General features: G+C 37.3%; 3 protein-coding genes across 4 annotated transcripts in view; 1 reads left to right on the top strand and 2 right to left on the bottom strand.

Moving 5' to 3' along the window:
• Positions 1-218: 218 nt before the first annotated feature.
• On the bottom strand, positions 219-14,049 carry LOC145209262 (E3 ubiquitin-protein ligase Trim36-like). 2 transcript variants are annotated; one of them, XM_080079531.1, is made up of 16 exons: positions 13,831-14,049; positions 8,137-8,368; positions 7,909-8,078; positions 7,438-7,716; positions 7,038-7,138; positions 6,459-6,582; positions 5,935-6,036; positions 5,164-5,303; positions 4,754-4,859; positions 4,424-4,559; positions 3,742-3,859; positions 3,085-3,215; positions 2,085-2,354; positions 1,618-1,722; positions 1,391-1,550; positions 219-1,172 (listed from the first exon to the last, which is right to left on the bottom strand). In XM_080079531.1, the coding sequence occupies exons 1-16, from the start codon at positions 13,954-13,956 to the stop codon at positions 857-859; spliced, it is 2,616 nt and encodes an 871-aa protein (XP_079935657.1). In that variant the 5' UTR covers positions 13,957-14,049; the 3' UTR covers positions 219-856. The 2 variants fall into 2 exon arrangements, with proteins under 2 accessions (XP_079935657.1, XP_079935658.1); XM_080079532.1 differs by lacking the exon at positions 13,831-14,049 and adding an exon at positions 8,591-8,717.
• A 997-nt stretch (positions 14,050-15,046) lies between these two features.
• LOC145204175 (uncharacterized) lies at positions 15,047-17,570 on the top strand. The gene is made up of 4 exons (XM_080076637.1): positions 15,047-15,598; positions 15,805-15,954; positions 16,242-16,440; positions 16,849-17,570. The coding sequence occupies exons 1-4, from the start codon at positions 15,371-15,373 to the stop codon at positions 16,965-16,967; spliced, it is 696 nt and encodes a 231-aa protein (XP_079932763.1). The 5' UTR covers positions 15,047-15,370; the 3' UTR covers positions 16,968-17,570.
• A 497-nt stretch (positions 17,571-18,067) lies between these two features.
• LOC145204149 (serine/threonine-protein kinase SMG1-like) overlaps positions 18,068-19,629 on the bottom strand; it is a 46,254-nt gene continuing 44,692 nt past the window's right edge. Inside the window, exon 68 of the mRNA XM_080076601.1 lies at positions 18,068-19,371. Within this exon, the coding sequence (XP_079932727.1) occupies positions 19,294-19,371 (78 nt within the window). The 3' untranslated portion in view covers positions 18,068-19,293. The remainder of the gene's footprint in view (positions 19,372-19,629) is intronic.

The raw sequence follows: 19,629 nt of genomic DNA on the forward strand, positions 1-19,629 counted from the left end.
TAAAGTTGTGTTTATTAATACAACAACAAAACGTTACGAAACGGAAATATTCTGCGATGCCCTAGGAAAATTGAAACGACGCACAGTTTGAGAACTACTGGTCTCGGTAATTATTTTATCTATTTTCGATAGGGTTCTATTGTTTCAAAGACTATTGTTCCCTAAATTTGAAATCTTGTTAGTGCAAACAAAGTCTCAACTTATAACCAATGTACCAATTAAGTTCTGCAGTTTTTAATATTTGTCCAGACACCAGGCGAAAAAGCAGCAACAAAAAACGACATTAAATCACGAAGCAGCTACACAACATCGATCAAAATGCGATAAAGCGTGGAACGCAAACTATGCAGAAAACGACAAGCACGTAAATGTCAACATTTTAATCAACATCGGTGTATTGAACTTGGATTATGGTTTAGGTTTGCAATAGATTGCCTACATAACATCAAAATGAACGGATAATAAGTTTACATAAATATTTACAGTTCAACGGTGAAAATAACGGCCCAAATAGACGTAAAAAGCGACATGCTTTATTTTTCAAACGTTTCGGCAATTTAAATTTTAACACATAATATTGCACAGCTATGATTTTTAAACGATTGTCGATTTGTTGAAAAGAATTTTTGCAATCCATATTACATTTGGCCGACAACTAGACACAAACAAAGTATTGTGATGACGATTGTAATGATGCAGTGGGTAACAATAAATGTGTATTTGGTGCAAAACAGAAGTTCACAATGATTGGAAGATAACACACACCTATTGTGTCAGTTCTATAAATATGCTACAAGTGAAAACAGTGGATAGTCTGAAATACAACATCTATCTAATTGTGACGTCACAGTTTGATCTAATCAATGGTGACCTTGACGTCACCTTTGGCTAGGACAATGGGCCAGACCGGAAGTGAACAACCAAAAGATTTCTCGAGAACAGCTTTCTTTTCGCCACTTTCACTTATGACGTCATAGAACACTACTGTTGCTTCATTTCCGCTTCGAATGTGTAGCGTCATGGTGACTTTGAAGTGCCGCGAAATAACCACTGAACCTTCTTCGATATTTCTGCCCGGTTTTGAACCTCGAAGTCCCGCAGAATCGTAGTTTTGGGGCAGTGAGGAAATATAGCGAGCCCGGTCTGGCGTGATATGAAGGTACGCTCCTTCACTAAAAAAATGTTAGCAACATTAACAAAAATATTTAGTACAGAAAAACTTCCTGGCCCAACATTTGCTTGTGGTCAACATATCTTTGCAGACAATCAAAGCGATGTTTGTTATCCCGTAAAAATGCAAGCGTTTAATCCGTGGATTTCCACCAAGCATAAAAGTGACTCAATTTCGAGCAAGAGTTCCCATAGCAACAAGGCGGTTATAGTATGTTACCTGGCAACGGCTTTCGTCTTGGCAACTGGCGACTCGCTTCCGTGGAGCACATTCTTGTCCCGCGGGGAGGCCGCGCTCACACCCACTATGACGTGATTAGGGCCGTGTGACGTAACAGACACTTGCCATTCGTGGTCGCCGTTCCAGAGTCCGACGTCGCCTAGCAACCAAGTCACGAGAAATTTAAGTTTGGAAACTTCTAATTTTTAGGGCCAGAATTTTTTTACCTTTCAGAACGGAAAAGTTATCGGAACGAAATTTGGCGGCAAGCCCAGACGATTCGATTGTGACGTCACACTCGTCTGATTCGCTCACCAGTTTGAAGTGACGACCTTCAAAACAATAGAACAACCGAATCCGTCGACAAGACATAATCAAATTTGTTTCATAAAGCTTTCAAATTTGTAATGTGCAGTTATTGTCATGAAAAATATCTTAGAAAAGCGTTCAAAACCTGCGAAAAAAGATTAACACAAGCCTTGGCTTGTAGATAATATTAACGACAATAGAAAAAGATTATTTATTAATCTAAGTTTTGCTTAAAAACCAGTTTGTCAGAAAGGTTTATATTTAGGGCTTTGGCCAGTTTATACGCATTTTGTTAATCTGAGTTTAAATATTATGTGCTCATTTTTAATATTCTACTGCAAAGCATCACGCAAAAAAATCGTCTTACACAAACTTTCCAACTCACCTCTTTTTCCTCTCCACTTAAACACAGACGACCACTCGCCCTGCCCCGCCCTGTTCACGCCCCTCACTGTTACGTCACAATCAGTGGCGCGAAACTCGTCCGGAACACAAACGCTCGATTCTGTGCATTTTTCTATCTTCGTCTCAACTCCGTGCGCCGAAAATTTTGCCTCGTAATATTCGATGACGTCACTAGTTGAAGACGCGTCCCATCGGATGGTTGGTGACGTAGATGTGATGCAATCGCGTAAAAGGATCGGAGTTCCGGGAGCTTGAATGACAGGAAATAAAATGAAATAGATCTAGTATTTGTGAAACAAGAAATGTTATGACTTGTGCCAGAAGTTCGATTAACTTGCACAAGCAGTGCTCCTCAAAAGTTGGTCGCCATTAGATTTGGCTGGGTCATCAATTACACCAAAGCCTTTTGATTACATCGCTTTACTGCGCGTATTTTTTTTTGCAGCAAGAATTTGCTACTTGACTCATGTCTTTGTGACATTTTAGGTTAAAAAAAATGAAGCGACGCAATTTCGCTGAATATATGGGTACTTTAAGCTGAACGTTTGGGTCACATCTGTGTCTTTCACTTCTAATATTATTCTGTTCCTAGCAATTCGTTACAAGTTACATTGATTAGTTTATGCTTTGTTAAAATTATGTAAATCCTATAACCTAACAAGTTTACAGAGCTCTTAACACTGAATGCGCGTAGTAATGTGCACATTTTCCTTTGTGTATCGTGCACTATACTACGGGCATTCAGTGTTATTTACCCTGATAAAGGCGACCTGTATAGGACGTCGAAACGTCAGAGTAAAAATAGAATTGCCAGAAGAGCTCTACAAACTTGAAATGGCAAAATCCTTTGCTTACCTTGCACTATACTATACGGGCATTCAGTGTTATTTACCCTGATAAAGGCGACCTGTATAGGACATCGAAACGTCGGAATAAAAATACATTTGCCAGAAGACCTCTATAAGTTTGTCAATCCTAACCATCAATGAAGTGCATCTCTTCCAGCTGTTCCTTGACTTTAGTGATGTTGAGATGAAGATCCAGGGATCCTCCAGGCAGATTCTCCTCTTCTTCTTCACTGTCAGGGATCAGATCAATCGCCTCCCGAACTCTGAACAAAAGAAGATGCACCAGTTATTTCTGCCTGAAGCGTAGATGTGATTTTTATAATGTGTACGCTTGTTTCAAATTATTACTTTTTTACAATAAATGTTTTACAATAAAAAACCCAGGACTCTCCCGGGGATGAATCCCGATCAGGGTTTTTTGTGTCTGTGTATGGGTCAGGCGCGCCGGACCATTCGGCCAAGTTCATAACATCCCGCTTCGAATTCAAAGCTTAATAGCGCTGCAAACGGAATTCATGAGCAAACAAAGAAAACTAAAAAGGCTACTACAATTAAATAAAATAAGTTGGTGAATATATAAAATAAAAACTGTATCGTAATAGTTGTAGAGTTTATAGTTTTATATTTTGGTTAAAAAATACGACAATTTTTTGGGATAAAAATTAAGATTTTTAGCATGGTGACAGAAAAGAAGCTATTTTGAAAAAAAATATGTGTTTTGCAGAGCATAAAAGAACGTTGCAACAAATAATACTAAACCATAACCAAGTAGATAAGCATAGGTTTTACCTGAATTCGACCATCCTTATGTTTTGTAAGAAATAGTTGGGATCAGTTTCCTTGAGTATTTCCTCGGCGAATGAGGCAACCCCGGTGTGCATCTGTCGTGTGTAAAGCTTCTGCAACTCTAGGGGTTGTTAAAAAAACACCCTTGAACCCCTGGGATCACTGCAGGGGTTCCACCCACACCCACAACACATGCTTGTACAATGATTGCAAGCTGAATTTAGTAGCTTTAACATGGGAAAATACTATCCCTAAAGTTGACAAATAGGGTGTATTTTTTTAATCATTGCAAAGAATTAAGCATACAGTAAAAAAACTGCTAATAACTGCAGCATTTTTCGATTTGCACAAATTTTGTTTAAATATGATGAATTTTCGCTTGTTTTTTTTTATTGATCTTACATTTTTTGACATAAAAATCTCCAACCTTTTCTTATTACAGCATATTTAGCTCCTCAAAAATAAATATAGCATAGTGTTTTAAGATATGTCTTAGTGGAAGGAGAGTGTGTCTCTGATGCACGAAAAAGTTTGACAAAAGCCCATGCAATTGAATAAAACTGGCCAGATAATAAACATTTTTAACATTTAAATACTGGCGATAAGGATTGGGTGATCAAAACAATCAAAGATAATTCGACTTTTAATTATCGACAACTATGACATCACAATCGCCCTGTCGCACCTGCTCTCATTCTCTTTTCCTCTTCTCTCATCCTACATTCTGCCTTCCCGAGCAAATCGTTCCGCTTCACTTCCAACAGTCGATGCATCTCATCGATCGAAGTGTGGATCTCCTCGCGCGCCACCGATTCTTTTCGCTACGTCATAAACAATTACGTCACAACCATGTATATGACGTCATCAGGTTCAAATATGGAAGATTTTTAATCATTAAAGTTTTTAAACTTTTGTAAAAAAGTTGGAAAATTTATGTAACGTCATAATATTTTGTGATGTCATAAGCAAGTGACGTCATCAGATGTACTTCGGACATTGATATGACGCAACAAACCTCGAGTTCTTTGAAAGCTTCGCCGAGCGATTCAATTTTTGCGTTCACTTTTTCTTTCTTCTGTTTCAGAATTTGAAGATCAGCACACAGACGCTCTCTACCCTCCCTAGTGGACAAAACGCTCATTTAGTTGGCATAATTCGGTTTACGAAAGAGTATTTCCTTAAAAGTTGACAACAAAACCTTTGCTCTAAAAACAAAGGCTGAAATCAAATTATTTTGCAGTATAAAGGTACAGGAGTTCGTAACTTGGCAAATATAGCTGTTAGCGGCAAAACCTATTTAATGTGGTTTTCTGGTTCTTTTGAGTTTAAGACAATATAAAATAAATATACAATATTTTTTGGTTAAACATGTGGTAAGATCTAACTGGTAACGCATCTTGTTGCAAAGCAGGATTAGTTGAATACCTAAACGCTGTCTTTGCCGACGACACTGGATGGTTGACGTGATTTCCACCACTAACTTTGCACATCCGGCAAACCGACCGTTTACATTTGTTGCAGTACATTGTCACCGCCTCCTGGCTGTGTTCGGGGCAAAGTAAAACCTGTAACATGAAAAACTGATCAACACAGTAGCTGCGAAGTTGGCGTTAGAATAGCGAGGTATTTTTGAAGAAGTTTTAGGGCGTTTTCGCACTTTTGTGTTTCAGATCACCCTATTATGGTGCGAAACGTTTGTGACAGGGATGTTTATAAATGAGTATTGCTTTTTCAGCAGTTTTAATACAAACTTGACACTCTGCGGGTTCACCGCTGAGCCTACGTAGCTGAGTTGGTTGAGCGCGAGTCCAGGAATGACTCCTGTGGTGGGTTTGAATGCCACTGCAGGCTAGATTTTTTTAACGTATGCCTTGAATGTCATATATGGACATGTTCAGGAGACCGTATTAGATCATGTGTAGCCTACTTCGAATTTCATCCATACTCGCGTGAAACATTATTATCAGTGTGGGCAACAACGAAAAATAAAAGTTTTTCTTTTCCGGTTTAAAATGAAAATAAAATGTGCCAATTTGCGTTGTTCCTGACAAACAGTTTTTAAAATGCATTTTTGATTGCTGCCGAAAGCGAAAAAACAGCATCAGAGGAGGAACTAAGACTGACTATAAGGGTTGTTTTCTCACGCAAATTTAAATGCCAGTGATTCGCCTCATAAAACAAAATGACCAAAGTTACCTTAGGTCTTGAGAAGTTGTTAGTTGGACCAACATAATCATGTTGGGCTTTCTTTGTTCCCCACACGTGGACGGCTTTGAAGCATTCGTTGCAGTAACTTAACTGAAAAAAAAAACGAAGATTTTCAACATAAGCGGCAACAATACGATTGGAAAACGCATTTAAGGTGCATTATTATACATGTGATTGCTCGTATATGACAACGACATTATGTGGGTGGACAAGATAGAATGAAGAATAACTTAAGTTAACAAAATGAAAAAGCATTAAAGGTATTTTTATACACATGATTTTTTACATAGTACAACAAAACTGATGCTACAATCATTGCAGAAACTTTTGTGAATATAAATTAAAATTATGTGGTCTTTACGTTAAACCGGCTCTCGGGTTCTAATTACACTTCATCACTTTAAGAACGGTTCGTTCTGCAACGCATCGTATGTGTGAACTGAAGAGGATGGGATTCAGATGGAACGACACCCTGATAAGCGACAGTACTAGTGATTTTTTTGGTATGGTACCTTGCAGTCTAGGCAGGATTTCGTCGCATCAGCAGCAGGAGGTTTGCAGTAACCACATCGGATTGCAACAGCAGCTTTTGCTTTTGAACGAAATCTTTCTACAATTGACTCCAGTGCAAAGTTTCTGTAAAAGCAACAATAATCAGTTCGTTTTTGATAATGGGTTTTTATCTTTGATATTTACAAATAATTAAAATTACATGTTTTATAAGTTTAGCGCCAAACATTTGACAATGTAATGCAACCAGATCATTGAAATAGAAGGCTTAAACACACTGTTGATCAGTAGGAGAAATATTTCTATTTGGAAATACTAATTATAAACAATATCCAAACAACATTGGTACCAGAACGGGCTAATAGTAAATGCATTCTATTGCAAATGTTTTAACAAACGATATTATTTTTTTAACAATCGTCATTTTGCATTGATGATGATAATAATAGCGATTGTTAAAACTTTCCAAACAGAAATATTTTCACTACATAAACAGTTGTCTGGCAGGTTTGTTTTTTATCAGTCGTCGGTGTCTAATGTTTTACCCCGCACAAGTATAGAGAAATATCGAAACTTTTTACCTGAATAATCCTGATATTCCGAGACTTCCCAACTCTACGTTCCGATCACAACTTGGACAAAACAAGTTTTTCACTTTGCTTCTTTTTAAACTCTCGTACGACTGTAAAATGTAAATATAAAGCGTATTGGCCGATATAAACGCATTTGGATGTAAACTTATTTGTGACAAAAAACAAAACAATTGAATCGCAGACAAGGGTTTTAAATTGTCTCAGCGTTTATCATATTGTTGTTATTTTTTCGTAAACAAATAAAAAAAGAAAACGATTAACCCCAAATTTTTGTTAAACGTGTTTTTTCTTTTGGAAACTATTTTGCACAGAATTCAGACAAATGCATTTCTTCTCCCTTTTAAAAAAAGGAATAAACTTTTTGCAAACAAATTTTGAACTACGTCACCTGTTGATGACGTAAGGATGCACGCACGAGTGATGACGTAGAGCTGCTTCTTCGTAAGTTCGAATTTGCTTTTCCCGTCGAACTTCGCAACAAATTGGATGATGACGTCATATTTTTGGAGAATTTAGAGAAGCTTTTTCGTCCGCACGAGGCGCTGCTGGGTCGCTTTGTATTTCTTCCTTGTGGAGTTTTAGTCTCAACGCAGCACGACTTGTTGAGTGGTGACGCACCGGCTGCGTCGGGACTATTTTTTGATGCTTTGGGTTGCGGTGTAACTTGCTGACAGAAAAATAAACACATGTAAGCAAAATGACAAATAAAAAAGTATTTCACAAGTATTGATCAAATTCTGCATCAAAAACCAATTAACTGTGACCAACCAACGGCAATAAAGTTTCTTCTTAAAGCATGCAAGATATTTTTTTTGACAACAGGATTCAAAGTGGCATCACAATCAAATATATTATTCACCTTGAAATGCAGAAAGTCCTTTGTCGACAGAACAATCGAGGCGTTGGGGCTTTGCGCGTCATCAAACGAATCGTTGCCATGACTGCGATCGACCGGTGACGTAACTCGTGTTGAGCTTCGAAATTTTGGCGAGGCGCCACCTTGTGACCGATCATGAGGCATATCAAGAGCTGAACAGAAAGAAACGAAGAACTCAAAATGTCTGAACATTTTTTTCACAAAACTTACATTCTGAAAAGGAGTTTTGCCGTGACGTCACATCAAGCAGTGACGTCACTGATATTACGTCATCGTCCACCGCCGACGATTGATTTTCCTCCGCCAGTGACGTCATAACGGGGTCCATTATCTGAGCTCGCGCGCAACCGTAGCACATGCTGTGTTGGCATGGCAACAGTACGGGGTGGGTGAAAAGCTCCCGACAGAGGGCGCACGTGAGTAGGTGGCCGTAGTTGGACATCTGAAAATAATAACAAGGCTTAATTTCTTAAGATGAACATATTAATACAGGGATCAGCCCTGAAGCACCGACGCAGACCAGCGATCACGGCATACATATCGATAAATCATAGTACGTCAGGCCTATTAAAGGCGTGATACCGAATCAACTGAACTCCCAAGCATTTCTATATGGCAAGTCACAAACCAGAAAAATCTAGCCTGCGGTGGGATTTGAACTCACGACAGGAGTCTTTTCCGGGACTCGCGCTCTACCAACTGAGCTGCATTTCGTGGGCCTGTTCAGGTCGCCTTCATCAGGGTTAACGACAACATAGCGTGTTGCTTTCTATACGAGATGCAAAAAAAGAAACTAGTTTGATCCAAGCAGGTACTTATTTAATTCAATCAGTTTCTGTTGGTGGAGCTTGTGCAGTCGGCTACAGTATTTAACAAAACTGAGATATACTGTTTTTAATTGTACTTAAGTGAACAAGTACGTACGAATGAACCAATCTCTACGTACCAAATATTGCATGGCAAAAAATGCTGTAAAATGCCATCCATCGATTCTGTTTACATATTGTAAACTTTAATTTCGGCTAAATCTCTGCAATGCTACTCTAAACCAGGAATATAAGGCTTAGGCTGAGGCCGAAAAATCAATCCCGTATATAAAAGCTATGTCCGAAATTTGATTGCAATAACAAATGACTACAGGTTAAGGTCACGCCCACAAAACGCCCCCAACACAACGTCTTCGTTTTTCATCAGCTAAATTGCTTTTGACATCGCATTGCACTGATTTGAATTGTTCGAACATGATGCAAGCTGGAATGGTTAGGTCGGTGGTTCAAATCCCATGCGGCCTCTTGCTGACACTTTGACCATATTGCAGATGGTTAAGAATAGATGATAAAATTTTGATCAACAATCGTCATTTAATGTATTTCTGTTGATCAGTGGTTCATTTTCACCCTTATGTTTCACGTCATAAGTAACTCATCTTGAAATTGCACTGCGACCATAAACAAAGCACTTTATTTACATATTTAAACCCTGCTGTAGTTACGCCAGTTGATCGATAAGAGAAGGTCATAGACTTCACAGCCGCATTTTTTAACATTGTTACAAATCTATGTCTATATTTAATCTATTTAGTTCATCTAATCCAGTGCTCTTCAACCTTTTTAGTAGCACGGAACCCTTAAGGTATTTTGTCAAACTTTCCCCCCATGAAATAATTGTAATGAATGTAATACAAGAAGGCTACATCAAAGAAAAAGATGCATTTTTGCTTAACACATCCCAAGTACATCATAAAGGTTGACTTCAATTAAACGATTCACTGAAACGCATTGCCATGTTATTTGGATCGGTCGTTTCTACATTTATCTAGCAATTTAGCTAGAGTGTAACAAGGTTGTTTTTATTACGTCACAATTGATCAATGGTGTAACAAAGCTTAACTATAAGGCAGTGGTTCTCAAACTTTTTTTGTTGTGACGCCACTGGAAAAGTTTTCTGGACTTGCGACGCACCAGGAAATAAAAGTTAATGAGGAAACTTATTAATAAAGTTGTGTTTATTAATACATCAACAAAAAGTCATGAAACGGAACTATTCTGCGACGCCTCTGGAAAATTGAAACGACGCACCAGGGCATCGCGACGCACAGTTTGAGAACTACTGCTGTAAGGTATAGGCGAGCATATTATGAATCATTGCTGTTCGAAACAATAATATTATAAAGTGTTTGAATTGCTACACCAAATCGGTGCGAACCCCCGTGCAAACCTTAAAGTTCACGGAACCCCTGAAAGGGTTGTACGGAACCCTAGGGTTCCGCGGAACCCCGGTTGGGAACCACTGATCTAATCAATGCACCTCACATGTATCCGCGTTTTAAATTTTGCTTTCTGAGCATTCACTGACCCCTGAAACTATTGGGCTTTGAAGAAGGGCCTTTGAAAGAGTGAAACACAAAGTTTGATACCATTCCCAACCTGGTAGATTCCATTGCGTGTCACAAAAAATGGTTTTGGCAAGTGTGACATAATGTTTTCTCGAAAAATACAAGATGGTTTAAAAATCCATAAACTCCACATTCCACCATTCGTGCCGCAAACATTTCTTCCACACCTGAAATCTTCTACATTCTTGCACGTGTATTGAAGTTTATAGTTTAAGACAAAGGAAGCCCCCTTTGCATGTAATCCTACCCAGCTATCCGGCTGTTTTGATCAACTGCCTCTAAGGCAATTTAACGCGCTTTTGACTCTCAATGCCGTTGTAGCGTATAGCGATAAAGTTGACTTATTCTGCTACAAGCCCAACAGGCGAACGTATTGATATTCCGGTGTGAAATGGGGTGAACGTAAACTGGAACGTTTCGAATAATTGGAACGTATTGGCTAATATCATAAATTTATCAAAATGAAAGCAACGAACAATCTTCGTATTTTCTCTACAATATTTATGCCTCGGTCATGTTTTTTCTTTTAAAGTTTTAACTTCGATACAGTATTAACAAATATGGGATTGAATCGGTAAAAAATCATTCCACTTTCATTGCTGGTGTCAAATGATTATTTATTTTAGAGACAAATGGCCCTGACGAATGATTGTTACCGGTAGTATCCAAAAACTTTACATCAAAGCAATAGAAGGGTGCTACCCGGAATGTGATGTCTATGCTTATATCAAGAGAAGCATCACAACGGAAAAAAAGTAACTAAGGAATTGGCTATCTCAGCACCAGATCAGAAGTGGATTGTTTCGCGTCATACGTTTATGTGTCAACATTGTGAAGGACAAACTAAACTCGGTCAACTTTTTTTGTCAGTCTTAATCTTTGATGAATCTAAACAGCATTTTAAAACACATCCACGATTTTTATGTTAGCAGCAATCGCCTTTTGCAGAATTAAAGTTGCTAGCTTTTGTTACTACTTCGCGCTAAAGGGTAGCAAAACACACACATTCAAAACTACAACAAAATACACAAACAAAACTACAACAACATAATTTAACAAAAACCCAACCTTGCCAATCTTGGCATGTTTAAGCTTACAACAGCCGGGCTTCCGTAACAACATGCTCCTTCACTTAAACAAACACACTGTACTCGTATGCTCTGCAGGAGAGCGTTGAAAGCCTGCTTGTGCTCCCACGCTAAACGCCAGGCTGCATTTTATCGATCAATGAACGAAATCAGTGTGTATGTAAAATGCGACTAATACCATACTAATTGCTGCGCAGACTAAAACGATTGGATTTCGGGTGAACAAAAAGGTTTCTTTAAATGAATTCTGTTTTGTTAATAGCTGTTTGTATTGCAGTTTGGCAAGTACGTCAAATTTCTAGTAAATTAGTCATATTTCTGCTTTTAAGTTGAAGCATTTTAAGCTAAGTCTAGGTGACAAACCGGTGATAAGAAAACCAACAACGTTAAACACTAACACTAACAATTAAACAAACCAATAAACAAACAAAAACAATCACCTTATTCTGAAATTCATTGCAACAAAGGTCGAGCTGAAATTGACAATACATCGCATTCGAAACACGCCTTTCAACGACATTGCTCGTTTGTGACATAACAAACGATATTGTCGCGCACTTGAAATACACAATCGATCAATACAATACGCTTATTAGGGTCCAATAGGAAAGCAACGTCATAACAATGTCTCGACGGAATATGATTTCTATGTCGAGCAAGGTTTTACATCAGGGGTTCTTAACCAGGGGTACATGTACCCCTTGGGGGTACGAAGCACCAAAGCAGGGGGTACGACATGCAGTGTGAAATTATACGCTATTTAGGCATATTTCTGAAGAAGGCGTAACAAGTTACTTTGTTATGTGTCTTTGACTGATTGGAACTGACTGATTGTTGGTGTGCTGTAAATTTGAACTTAGGTTTCAATGCATGCATTCAACACGTAAGCTATAAATACACTGAGTTTAAATTCTATTATTACAATTTTATTTACTTCCCTCGGCCATTGTAGACAGGGGGTACGAGAAAATTTCACGAAAGCTCAAAGGGTACGAGCGCTAAAAAGGTTAAGAAACACTGTTTTACATGAATAAATTATCAAAACCATTAAATTCCATTGATAAGCTTGATGAGTAATGATATGTACGTCTTTGTGCAGAAAAAAGTATCTCGTATGTTAAACAAATAAAAAGTAGACTGCTCTTGAAACAATCGTACAAATATATTTTGCAATGTAAGTGCAAAAACCAAGGTTACTTAACCGACAAACCACTAATAAAAGCATTCACGTGCTTTTCCTTCTGTCGAGGTCATCAAATAATTACAAAATAATCGCTTTTAGCATTGTACAGTTGATTTCTCCAACATGAACTACATTTACGAATCGGATTAGAAATTATTGACCTAAACGTAACAAATATACAACTATCATTCGTTTTAACACGTGAATGATACAAATCAGAGAAGAAGGCAAAAAACATTAGTTATGGCGCATAGAATTTGACTTAACAAAATTTTGCCACATAATTGTACAACATATAATATTATTACAAAATAAAACATATTTTTCACCTTTATAAGTCCAACCTTACACGAAAGTTATTTTAACACAAGAATTTACCAAACCGACTGTAACTAGCACAAAAACTCACAAAACGAGAGTCAAGCATTTCCAAATCTGATTGCAGGCTTTCCGTAACGACGCCCATTATAAAACCGAGTCCAGTTTAAATTTCCGATCAAGTCAGAAAAGAATACTCAGGCTAAGTAAGTCTTTCCAAAGGCGATCCCAAGTTTGTGGCAGAAATTAATTATTCACTCTCGGCCACTTTCGAACTCTTGATCAATAATGCTGGCTCACAGACAAGTTTGTTACGTCATAGAAGCCTCAATGAGTACGTGACTGACTTAAATTTTCAAATAAAACATTTCGCGTAAGTGGTTTTGCGCATTTATGCCAAATACAACATTTGAAAGCTAATTTTTTGTTTGTACTAAATTAAAATTTAAAATTTTTGTTGCAACCACGAGCTGTGTTTCAGAGAATGTAATTTAATTAGGTTTAAGTTTTTTTTTAACAATACATTTTTAACATTTTTTCAATCTTAAGAGGAACTTTTCATGTGATATTCGGTCTTGGGCACCTACAATCAGGGAGTCGAACCGCTTGTCATATGGGTTCAGGTTCGGTTCGGCCCTATATTCGCCCTATATTCTTCAGTGCGCTGTTTTGAACAAAAAATCATAAAATATAAAACAGACTGCATTTTTTTACTGGTTCGGTTCCGGTTCGGGTCCAACGCCAAACAAAATATAGGGTTCAACTCCGTTTCGGGTTTTTAGAAAATCGTAAATAGCGGTTCGGGTTCGGTTCGGGTTTAAAGAAATTAACCGCTCAAACGGGTTCGCGGGTTCGGGTTCAGTTCCGGTTCGACTCCCTGCCTACAATCTATCGTTAATTGTTTTTGACAAACTGCTTACCTCACTTTTGTCTACGTCATCAACCGATGACGTCATACTGACGAGTGACGTAGTACGCTTGAGTCTTCGCGGGGAACATTTCGGCGAGTTTTGCTTCGTGCCCCAAAACTTGAAGGCACCCAACATTTTCTACTCTCAACCGCCCAAATATTTTTTTATTAACTCAACAACACTGGCAGCAAGTTAAAACTACTGTATCTGAAACAACAAACAAATATGCTTTGGAAACAAAAAGCTTTGAACAGATACTGGAGATGAGCTCGGTTAAAAACACTCACAGGTCTAACTGCTTTGAATTTAGCTCATAAGCTTTTGTAACTTATCATTCAAAAAAGACGAAACAGTTGTCGAAATGTAATGTTTTGCACCAATATATTAACATTGTCTGTTTCGTATTTTCAAATTCTGTTTTCAAGAATTTTAAGTGTAACTTCTAATGATAACAACGCCAAATTTTGAAATCCTTACAACAACTATTACCCATTTGATTTTGGCTTTAAACCAACTGCTGATTTCTGTAATATGCCGTCCCTGACATGCTAACACCTTGCTAGTTAATCTTTGAAACTCGATAATAAAGTCAACAAGCTGTGCGACTGATTTACACCTCAAACCTTTTTCTCTTGCTGTACTTCCACTAGAAACCTTAAAATCAAATCATCTACCGACTTCTACTACAACGAAACTCCAGCAAAGACCTACTACACCAAGCCAGTCATTTTAAATCACCTTCTTTTGTTCAAGACTGGCGCAAGGTAATCAGTAATCAAAAAAACGACTTAATTCCCCAGGCACAAAGCGTGCATGCTGCGATTCTATCTTGCATTATTAGCAACTCGTCCAAAGTAAATCTGCTGGACAAACGGTCTCACACAGCTCCACTTAACCACTGATGTTGTATTAACAATAGAGGAATTACAACTAAACAAGGTATAGGTCGAATAGAGCGCTGCGGTTCCTTCTTTAAACAGCATGGCGATATGGTACTTATCTTTTTTGTTTGTCCATCCGGGATTATTGTAGAAAATATCCGCATTCCAGTAACCCAAATACAGACTTACGCAAAATTTGTAAAAGTTCCATGTAGTTCTTGCTTGAAAATTGTCCTGCGCTGAACAATTAATTTTTTCCGCAAACAAGTATGTGCTCTTTCAACCGTGTCGACTCACTCGAGCGTAACAGTTGCCACAGACGCACGGGGAATCCCCTACTTGAGCGCCAAGCCGTGTTGTAAAGAATCTTGTTACATGAAGAAAGGCTTGTAAATAGAGACTGTAATGTTTATGTTAAAAGGGCTGACAAGACGAGATTACCTCGATACACAAGTTTTGTTTTTGAAAATCGTGACAAGAAAAAGACAAGCCTTTATAATTGAGTAGTACATAACGTTTCGACAGATCTTGAGAAATTTACGAAACGACATCGACATATTCTATTTACATTTTTTAGCTTTGTTTGTTTAATTTAAGTTTACTTAACAACACTATAACGTTGTTTTATCAGTTTTATTCATTATGAAGTACTAGGAAGCAGAGTAAAAATGATTCAGGGTCAGACAATGCCGAAGCCTTTACGTCTTGGCGAAACTGCCACGACTTTACGAACCCAAGCCGACGGTTATATTCCGGTTATAAGTGACCGAACGTACAAGGAAAGAATGTTTAAACGACCGTGGGTGACATACAAAGGAGCAAGGCCTCTGCATCGCACAACTTTAACCTTGGACAGAAGCAAACCTAAGTTGGACTATTTAACTCTTTACAAACATGTAGGGGTTATTACTTTATATTTACTTGCTTAAATTGCTTTTTAGATTTTTTTAAACATTTCTTAAACACAGAAAAAACAAAGGTCATTTAGCTTTTTTATTTAAGATATTTTAACAAATCTAGGTCAATTTTGATGAATAATGGTATCTAATTGTATAGAATGTTTATTATATTTTTAATATACCAGTCTACACCTTATTCGCAGTATTACCAAGGTGACCCACACTTACAGGGGGTGCGGCGCCCCCCTACATGTCCCTCTATGTTTACATCACAATGGGATATTGGGGAGAATCGGTCTCGGTGTTTCACAACTGTTACTGCTGACATGTTTCCTCCAAAAACTGGAGAATCGGTAATAAACAAATTATTGATTCTTTTTATATTTTTCTAAAAAAATTGGTTCTTAATTTTTAGCAAATCAATTCAAGATTTTTAAAAAATAGGCAAGTCACCACTTTGGGGAGAACTATGTACAAACTGTAGTGTAGTGATTCAAAAGCAAACAAACCTGAAGTTTACAGTGGTGAGGAATTTTTAAGGAGAATCTTTCCAGCTAGTTACAGTAGTGACCTCATTAAAGTGAAACTGATCCATTTTAATACTGATTACTTTGCAATAACAACTAAACACAAAATTTAGCTGAAAAGCATGAGGTCAGTCCAGGTGGAGAACAGATTCAACAATACGCATGGAAGAAAGATGATGGACGTAACAGACATGGACACCGGGCCATCGTATGTGACCTCGTATCGGACTGTGCATGATGCTTTAGGGAAGTCAAGAGGAAATGGTTCTTCTCATGTTAGAAAGAAGCCACCAAGATTTAACATAATTTCAGGTGGGAAAGTTTGAAAACTGTTGGTTTAGTTTGTGCTTACTCAACCTGCAAGTATCGATATGAAACTGAAAAACATCATGCCATGATAAAGGGACTAGCATGTCATTTTACTTGATTGTGAAAGGACAAACACACAGTGTTTGTCATTCATTAGGTTTAGATTATTTAGGCTATGACTTTGGGCCCAAATGTCTCAGAAATGCATGCCATATCAGATGCATATTTAGTGACTGCAAACATTCAACCTTGAGATACCAATTGTGACCTTCACTATTTCTGTACTCCATTTTATTTTAATACAGTACTGTATATTTTCAATGTCAAGCTTTAATACTGTTTAGTTGAGATTATGTGGCATTTTTTTTAACCAAATGAAACAACCCTCACCTCATTGTAAACCTTGTTTAGGTGAAACTTTGAACACAGCCAGAAGTGAAACTGAAAATCACAGACGAAATTCTGGAAACAGAGTTTTAAGCGAACAGAGAAGAAGAGCAAATATTTACCAAACTTTCCAGTTGTACTAAAGTTTTATTCGAAACTGGCCCCGCGTAGTCATGACATGCTAAGGTTATGTAATACTTGCATCAAAAATAGTGGATTTTGCTTGAAAGCCGTGGGTTCAACAAATAATTAAAGGTTTAATCCTCTGTTTAGGGTTCACCACAAAAATTGTTTTAATGAGATAAAGCTGCTGGCTGACATATACTTTCATTTTTATTTCACAAAAGGATTTTGTTCTTAATTCCAATAGACTACTAATTGTAGTATGTGGCTGAAATTCAGCTGATCGTTATGTACCTATTTTAGTAATTGCTTACCTATAATTTAGGCATGCTGTCTATGTTATTGCTTTGCACAATTAGCTCCTAATTTTCACCAAAGTTTTATTTTGTTAGTTCCAAGTGTTACTGAAAGTTGTATTTTAAAGATAGTCTAACTTTTATTGCAACCCTTTACATCCTACCTAACTTTAATTACCTACTTTATTTTGTATTTGAACAAACAATTTGCCTGGTTCAATATGTTTATTTTTTGCATCTCATTATTAGATCCATCAGTGCTTTGTGTTTGTTTGATTGTGCCAATCATGTTTGTGCTATTTTAGTAAATAAACTATCTTATATCAAGTCTTGATTACATGTAGCACAACAATTTCTAAAACAACATGAACCTTTTCATGAAACAAATATTATGAGCACAATTCTAATGATAGATAATCTTAGATTCTTTAATGTTGGCCAAGGAAAGTCATTAACAGAAACAGAGTAATAATCATTACAATTTTGTTTTGTTAAGCTGATACAATGCGTACAAACCAGAAAATGAAGGAGATATTTAAAGTGAATAATGCATTTTACATGTTAACACTAAGTATCTGATCACAGTATTTTTTGTGCTCAGGTACTGGTATTGCATAGAAAACTGGGTATCAGGCCAACCCTAATTTTAAGCATAACTCAAATGATAGCTAAGAGACTTTTACACAGTTAGGGGTCAAAGTAATTGAACACTATCAGCGTTTAGCTAATCGCCATTCATTGCTTCTCAAGTTACATGGAAGGACATTTAATGGGTTTAAACCTTTGTTTGTGTCGGTTTAAACCTCGTACATACGCACACCAGATTGTTCTGTACAGGATTTTATTTCACCAAATGACAAGACAGAATTATTCAACGCACACAAAAGCTAATCACATGTATGTTTTGAAGTTGTTAAAAAAGGATTTTTTTTCGCCGGAAAGTCAAACTTCTAAATTTACATACATTCGAAACAATATTGTTAAAACTACACAAATTTAAACAGAATGTTCTGAAGCAAATGAAGCATTGGAAAACCTTTTACACTTAAAAACAGAAAGTTTGTCTGTTCTAATATTCTATATTTTAACAAGTTTGATTTGGGTGTTAACGAACACATAAAAACATGTTCCCAGTTACAAATTTCTTGTCTACAATAGAAACACAAATGGCCAAACATTTTTTTGTTTTTATCACTAAATCATCCTTTATTTACAAACTAACGATGCTAACTATATGTCCCAAATTTTGAAAGCACTTCCTATAATCTTTAGAGACAAAGAACAGAGTTAAATGGGACAAAGATTAAGTCAGGACAAAGCTATTACGAAAGTGTCAAGTTCAGTTTTTCTTCAACACAATTGATTTTAACATATCAGGGACATAACATAGCAAAAATTTAAATTTGTTGTTAACGAAAGCAGTTTTTAATCAAATTAAATATGTAGTTGTAAAGTTATCAATTATCCTTGGCAATCCAATTTTTCAGCTTAACACATTGACGACTTAAAGCAAAATAACAACAACACAAAATAATGCCAACTCCAACTCCACACACCTATATACAGTCTTTACCACCTTAACCTCCAGTTGCAGAAATTACCAAAAAATCAGCAGAAAAACCAAAAGTTACGACTCTACTGTTTAACTTTAGAATATCGGACAAAAAGACAAACTTGAAGCAATCCAATAAAATGGGATTTTAATTTACCGTTTTTTTCAGAAAAAAAGCTCTTCACATCTGGCGCGGCATCACGAGTAGGTGTGAAAAATTCTGCGGACTTTATTTCTGTATCAATGCGTGTGTTATCATCGCAAAATGAGCTACTTAGTGATGGATACACTAGGGGGCGCTCTCACTCTCTCACGCCCTCCCAACTCCGCTGCGCTCATCCACTACCACTCCAGAGAACAAGTTTAGAAACCGCTTTTCGACCAAATTGGGAGTTGGGGGGCACAGTCGGGGGGTCGCAGACAAACTGACATAGTGAGAGAGAGATAGGATAGAGGGGATAAACATACACCACCAGGTGTCGCAAAACAACAGGGAGATCACACCCAGGCCGTCCAACCCTCGTACAACATTGACAGGTTGTCCAGTGACGTCGCTTCTGAGATCACGTGATCAACCTGTGAAAATAGCAAAAAATCAACAATTGGTTAAATGGGGCCGATGTCATTGGTTCATGTTCAGCCAATCTGTTGTCACTAGCTAATATTGAAAAAAAAAAGGTTGCTTGGCGATTTAATTACATTTCTAACTTTGAAAAAAAAGGAACAATCGGTTTATATACGACCAATGTCATGTCACCAGCTGAACGATTTGGGAAAAAAATCAAATTGCAACAATTAACAAAACCAAAAAAATTAACAATTGGTTCCCGTCCT

The sequence above is a fragment of the Phallusia mammillata genome, chromosome 1, assembly GCF_965637545.1.
Source record: "Phallusia mammillata chromosome 1, kaPhaMamm4.hap1.1, whole genome shotgun sequence".
Taxonomy (NCBI): Eukaryota; Metazoa; Chordata; class Ascidiacea; order Phlebobranchia; family Ascidiidae; genus Phallusia; species Phallusia mammillata.